Here is a 7,377-nt window from a genome sequence, read left to right on the forward strand (position 1 = left end):
CAAGACAAATATAAATTTTTATTCATCGAGCTTCTTTCCTTTTTGTTATTATTGTTCAGCAATGAAACACATTATCTTAAACCTATTAAAAATTCTATAATGTACAGTACATTTATACATGGTCATGAAGTGACGCGACCTATTCACCACACTTCAGTGCATTATAAACAACTTTTCTTTTATCCTTAGATCATAAATCAATTAAAACTAGTTGCTTTAGCTTTAGAAGTATGGATTATTTTGACTTTTCGAAGAATTCAATGTGCACGGGAGGATGGTTACTGTCCCAAACATTAGAATACAGGATAAAACTATAATCCAAACCTCGTAACCAAGATCAATCTCTTCACTTCCAATCTCAGTAACATCCAATAGTGGCATGGCCTATAATCACGAAATAAGCACCCAAATCAAATTTATGAAAACTATTTAGATAATCAACTAGTAAATGAAATGCACAAAAATCTTCTCCAAACTCCATAGATAAGGATACAAAAATATAATTGGACCACATCATCCTACCCATATTAATTTGGAAAAGAATGCATCAGTATCACCTATTGATAGAAACTAAATTACTTATTTTATTTTACCTATTATATAAGAATTTTTACTACTACTATTCTATGTGCTACATCACACTGTGTACCACCGATATAAAAAAGCAGCATATACAACTACCATGCACTTATTTCATTACTGAGTTTTAGAATCTAATGTCACTACAGTGGCATTTTTAATGCATAGGCCATCTATCATGTATACTCATACATATATTCCGAATCTAAACATGCATGCCTCTTATTATTCTATTTAGCTTACATTTTCAGGAAAACTCTTAACAATAACAATGCAGTTAGTTTTATTTTATAATATTTAACAATATACTACACTAATAATATTATTCTCTAGGCATCAAGCACATCATGGGTGATTACTTCTAAACTAGCCACTTGTCCAGTGTACCAATTACATTGCTTATACATGCTGGTTTAAATTTGCATATTTAAATTGATATATCTACATAGGATACTCCACAAAAGAAATATTTTCATCGCAGATAAATTCCACATTCCATGACTAATTAACGCACTCATATCTTCCATACATAGATGCGCACCATGAATTTAAAACCACCACAAATATGGTTAATTGAAAAATAATCATGATCCATCGAAGTAAGCAATTAACATAAAATAACGAAAACACTACACCTGCACTAACGATGAACATCTAAATCTTATATAAATAAGCATCCATGGTGAACAATTCAACAAACCATTCTCACCTTATTAGACTGCTGACCGTCGGCGACAAAATGGTCGGGAGCGTCCTCAAGTGGTTTCGATGAATTGTGATCAGAAATGGATGATGGAACATGACACAAAGACTGCACGACATTGCACGCCATTTACGAATTACCACGTGGTGATGGACGTATCAAAGGAGAGACATTATTGACTCATTTATCTTGTACCGTCAATAAACAGAATAGACCATACGCCGGCTGGGCAGGTGGACTTGATGCGGTGCCGCCAGAAGGAGCCACACGCACGGTATGCACTTCTGGACATTCACCGGTGCGGACCTCGGCGTCTCCGGGAGCGACTTCCAGTGATAACACACAAGCTAGGGAGAAGATGAGATACCACCGTCGGCGAGAGGGTTTGCGTTCTTGGTTCTGTCCCCGCCGTTCATAGAAAGATGATCGTGGTTTATATTTTCGTTTAACTGAATCCTAATTTTTTTAACAATTCAAATTAGCAAATCTTTATAATTAATGATTGTAACCATAATTTAATTTTAATTTTAATTAAACTCCATTATCCATAATTTAATTTTAATTTCAAATAAATTTCCATTATATGCATTAAATAAGAGTATTAGTTCCTCGTACTTTTCTATTAGAAGTAGTTTGAATTTGAATGTAGCATATTAAGAGACATATGATTTTCCCAATTGAGCCAAGCCGATGTGTTTATGTATTGTCCTATCTGTTTTCTGTTTTGGGTCATATTACAACTATCACCCAAGATGTTCCATTGCTACGTGCCTAGAAGGCCGAAGGCCTGAACCCAACTTGGCCCAGATTATAAAAATATGAGTATTCCAAATTAAGACTAAAAAGACCCAACCATAAGCTTGTGTAGGGCCGAAAGGCTTAATGGGCTAGCATAGAACTGAAGAGGCATCTATGTTCCTAGTGCTGTCCTTGACTGGTGTGTAGTGGCCTAGTGGGTTTCCGTCTTTGCAGCTCAGATCGCAGCAAAAGCTTACTCAGTTCCGTCAATGGCTCCAGTGGCTCCTCGTTCCGGCGACGCCATCTTCGCTAACATCGAGCGTGTTGTAAGCAAACACAACATCTCTCTCTGTCTCTCTCTCTCTCTCTCTGTTTTGATTCCTTGCTCATTCGAATTTTAACGTGAACATGTAAATTTGAATTTAAATTGTAGTTCACGGAACCGTTGTTTCGTTCGTAGTTCATAGAGTCGTTTTTCTTGTATGTATTAACGATTGCTTTTGGAATTTTCAGAATGCGGAGCTTTTTACTCTAACGTATGGCGCGATTGTGCGTCAATTGCTCACGGATCTGGAAGAGGTTGAAGAGGTGAACAAGCAGCTTGAACAAATGTACGATTCAGAATCAATTTCTCTCTCTTACCTTCAGAATATTTTTCACTTGATAACATAGAATTTTGGTTTTTTCATGTCTAATTTGGAGAGTTTGGTTCAGTTTAGTGCCTGAAAAGTTTTCGTTTTTATTCATGTAACTTTGATCACTAATGTAAAATTTTGCTGTTTGGTTGGTTATCAGGGGTTATAACATTGGAATCCGTTTGATTGACGAATTTTTAGCAAAATCCAATGTCTCAAGGTGCGTTGATTTCAGAGAGACTGCTGATGTAATTGCAAAGGTATTGCATTATTGCTTGGTTTATTTTGATGCTTGTAATTGCTTGAATTTCAGTTTCTTCATTTAAACCTCGTTGCTTTTCTGTGTCCAATTAATTTGTTCGATAATTGGTTCTTTTCATGCTTTCATAGTTATATTTGTTTTCTAATTTGCTTTAGTTGGTGAGTTCCATTTCTGATGTTTTGAGTATTTCTTTGAGTGGTTTGGAGCAGCAGTGCAACGTTGTTAATTTAAAGGAGTATGAAGCACATCCTTCTGAGATAGTGCAAATTCGATCTATTGAAAACAAGTCTGAAACGATTGCTATGTAGAGGCAGTGGATATGTTTGCATCCCATTGGCTTATCAAAAGACTGAAACTAATCAATTATGGTTGAACAAGTAATACCTATAGTCTATGTCCAACTTTGCTTTTGCTATAATTTCGTTCAAGGTAATTCTGCCAAATCAGTTTAAATGGTGGCCAAACAACATACAAGGATTGAGGGAGGAAATGGGTACACAAAATATTTTCTCTTGATATGTACTGGAGAAAATTTACGAACATCTAAGATCCGTAGAGGGTTCAAAAGGATCCCCTATCTGTGGGTTTGGCTGTCCATAAAATTACAGAGCGTATGTCTAGTTCAAGACGCATAATGAATGGCAACTATATATTGTTTAGTGTGTACTGCCATCCTTCTCAACATTACCAAATATGTTCATACTTTATGCGACTAACTGACTATATTTCATTCCAAATCACTTTTAAGCCTAAATTTGTCATCATCAAACTATGTAGTATAAGTATTTCAAGTTACTTTGGCCATTGTTATATGAGGATCCCGGGATCATACATTTAATTTCTTTGGGTTTTGATGGAATGATATGCTTGATTTTATTGCTTGTTAGCTGTGTGATGGACTGATGGGTATGTTGTTGTTAATTATGTTATTAATAAAGCATAATTATAGCAAAAGACATGTTTTGTTTTTGATCAATTGTAATAATGTTATTATACAGGTTGGTTTTAAGATGTTCCTTGGTGTTACTGCATCTGTGGGCAACTGGGATGCTGAAGGTACATGTTGTAGTATCATTTTGGAGGATAATCCTTTGGTAGACTTTGTTGAGCTTCCTGACACCTGTCAAGGTCTTTACTATTGCAACATGTTAAGTGGTGTCATTAGAGGAGCCTTAGAGATGGTAAGCTTCTAGTACTATTGCAAGTTAGCAACATCTGAAATGATTTGAGATATTAGGCCTACATAACTGAACTTCCATATTCATCAATGTTTATTTTTTTTCATCAGTTTTTCTTCTCATTTTCAACTACTAAGAAAGTAGCAAAGCGCTTTTTTATGGTTGATGCAGCCTTCTGCTGTTGGCTTCTGAAATAAGTTGAGCGATTTAATCATTAAGCAGTTTATTTGTGTGTGGAAATGGGCAGTTTTTAAATCAATTTTTGTCACAAGCTGCCGGTGCCATTTCTCTTCTTTATAAATAATTTTTCCTCAGATACTTGTCATGTACTCAATCTAATTATCTACCATAATTTCTCTTATCATGTTCTGTTTCTTGTGATATTTGGAATCTTTAAAGGTGATATCTACTTCATATGCTTCATTTCTTTTTCCTTTGTTCGTTGTCATGTCTGATGGTTTCTATGCTTGCCCATGTTCAGGTGTCAATGAAGACTGAGGTCACTTGGATCCGCGATGTGCTTCGAGGTGATGATGTGTTTGAGTTGCAGGTAAAACTTCTCAAGCAAGTCCCCGAGGAGTATCCATACAAGGATGATGAGTGAAATTTGTTCTGTAATGTTGTATACTCAAGGTTTTTGTTTCATATTTTCCCAAGTTAGATTATCATCATCTATCTATCCACCTAATGCTGTGTGTATTATTGTATTTTGATGAAACTTTATAAATACAATAGAAAATATGGCTGATTAGATTAACTGAAATTGACATTGACAGAGTACTGCAATCTATCCTTAATTACTTATATCTGAGAGATCCCTATACTTTGAAAAATAGTTCTTATTTTCTTCTTCATTTTTTGTTGCCATTTGCTTGATGCAGATGCTTCATGCTTAAGAAAATAAAGATTAGCAAACATCTTTTTAAGGACACATGAACTCGTCCCAGGTTAGTGATACACAACACGTCTTAATTTATCAAGCCTACATAAATATTCTCAGGAGAGAGGTCAAAGTCATGTTTATAAGGAGATTAGTGTCCTATTTTATAAAATAGTATCGAATAATATAAAAAATAAATTAAAAAAATATTATATAACTTGAATTGTAAGGAGACTTTAGTGCCCGTTTTGTCTGGTTGTCAGTGGTAATTTGTCATTTTGATTCCGTAGCATTTTGAGGTTTTTGAGAAATGTTTACTGAAAGTATAAAACTGCAACCATAGAGATAAATCAACTTAAATTTTAGGAGAACCAATGGTTGTTTAATTAAATTAGCTCAAGCCACAAGGGTGTAATACAAATTTTCTTTAATGGTCTTTTACAACCTGTGTTTATATTGTAGGAGTTTAAAATTTCTATCTTAATAATCATTTAAAATTAAAAATAATTTTGTAAGATAAGTTTTTTTTTGGAAGCTGTTTTATACTTTTTGAAAGAGGGAGCTTTCTACTATGGTGAAAGTATCTTTAGATGCTTAAAGGACCAAGGTTGGTAATGAAAATGGCGATATTGTTGGGGCTCTCTCGTAAATATGGGTTTCTAAACTTTTTATCATATGAATTATGAACCCAATTTTTATCACAATTCACAAGCACCCAAAGTTTGGTAACGTGGATAACAAATTACATCTTTACACGCAAAAGTTTGTCTGCACAAATCGATAATTTTTTTTACTTGTATGGATCATTGAGTCTGAGCAATCTCTTTCTTTTTTTTTTTTTAAAAAAAAAAATTGTATAAGGGTTTAGTCTTTTCAATATTAGATTAAAATTTTTAATTTATGATATAATCAAACATTTAATTAATCCTATAGGATAATTTAGTTTTTTCATGCTAATGATTAAAGAGTATTTTAGTACCTTAAATATTAATTACAAGAATATTTTTGTCTTTTTAAAATTATATTGAGTTTTCAATTTTTAATACAATCAACGAGGGCATTTTTGAACTACAAAGACATTTTTTTCCCTTTAAAATTAATGTCAAAAAAAGTTGGTTAGTCTCTTAAAATGAATTCTGCACAAATTTTAGTCTTTTTATAATAAAATTCAAATACTAACTTCTAATACAATTACTTGCTTAAACCTCAAGTATTAATTTCAGATATTAATTTCTAGAGTTTAATTTTGATGCACTGACAGTGTAAAGTATTTTACTATTTTATATTGACAGTGTATTAAAATTAAGTTATAATTTCTAATACAATTAATTTCTAATCAAAATTAATAGTAGGAGGAGAAGATGCAGAATTTAAAAGATTCAACTAGGAGCTCGCGACTAAAGGTTAAAAAGAAAAAAGAAGTTAAAGGTATTTGGTTGTACTTTATTACAAATATTATTTTTGGTTTCTCACGCTATAAGCTATTACCTAGTCGGATAGGTCAAGGACTAATCGTGGTGGTCTGAGCTCCATTTAAAGATTTGCTACTGGCCAATGGATTATTACATGCACAAGACAGAATTTAAATTCTCGACACTTATTTAAGCAGTTGAGTGAGCTGACTACTTGATGAACCAAGTTGGTTGATTACAAATATTATGTAATCACTCATTATTTTTGTTTTTCAATCATATATTATCTTTGTCTCATTGACAATAGTAATTGAATATTAGCTTTATTATCTGCTAAAAAGTCACATATAACACGAGACTGGGTTATATATTAACTTTTACAAGAAAGAGTCAAAATTAATTTACTTTACATTAGATAGATTAACTTTGTATACAGATAAATTTCTCTCACTAACTTGGTAAAAATCTCCCAGATTGACATATGGTTAGAAGATCATGCAAAAATATTTTTATGTTGAAAATATTAAATTAAACTGATTTTATTTTTATGATATATTTATTTTCTCAGTCCAACAAGACTTGCTGTAGATGCCAATGATAACCGAACCATAGTAACCTCAGAACAAAATGACACATTCCGCCAAAACTAAATAAATAAATAAATAATGAAAACCAGATCCTTCTGTGTAGCTTAAAGGTTAAATAGATAGCTTATGCATCCATCATCACAAATATTAAAAAAGTGAGACGTCTATGCTAAGCGGAATAAAGTGCAAATTCAATTTCTTATTGTACTGAACGAACATATATACCAGACAATATACTAAATAAGAATCCAGAATTAAACTTCGCCTATGACCAAATCAAGTTGATGCAACAAAGATTGTCTCAATCTCTCACAGGCTTTTCTTGTTAGGTGTGGCCGGCAGCAGTACACATTATAAACTGCCAGGTTAGATAATTACAATTCGGTTTCTTAATCCTTACAAG

At 32.9% G+C, this 7,377-nt stretch overlaps 1 protein-coding gene across 8 annotated transcripts in view; it reads left to right on the forward strand.

Moving 5' to 3' along the window:
- Positions 2,098–7,377, forward strand: part of LOC107630142 (trafficking protein particle complex subunit 3) — a 5,859-nt gene continuing 579 nt past the window's right edge. The window contains exons 1-7 of one of the 8 annotated variants that reach the window (XR_002359058.1): positions 2,098–2,346; positions 2,534–2,631; positions 2,816–2,915; positions 3,916–4,098; positions 4,577–4,645; positions 4,977–5,042; positions 7,290–7,339. Coding sequence is in view for 2 of the 8 variants with exons in the window: in XM_016333202.2 (XP_016188688.1) it covers positions 2,290–2,346; positions 2,534–2,631; positions 2,816–2,915; positions 3,916–4,098; positions 4,577–4,699 (561 nt within the window). In the remaining 6 variants the exon portion in view is untranslated. Of the gene's footprint in view, positions 2,347–2,533; positions 2,632–2,815; positions 2,916–3,915; positions 4,099–4,576; positions 4,909–4,976; positions 5,079–6,324; positions 6,685–7,289; positions 7,340–7,377 lie in introns of those variants that run through there. The other 7 variants (XR_002359057.1, XR_002359055.1, XR_002359056.1 and 4 more) reach the window with 7 other exon arrangements.

The sequence above is a fragment of the Arachis ipaensis genome, chromosome B03, assembly GCF_000816755.2.
Source record: "Arachis ipaensis cultivar K30076 chromosome B03, Araip1.1, whole genome shotgun sequence".
Lineage (NCBI taxonomy): Eukaryota > Viridiplantae > Streptophyta > Magnoliopsida > Fabales > Fabaceae > Arachis > Arachis ipaensis.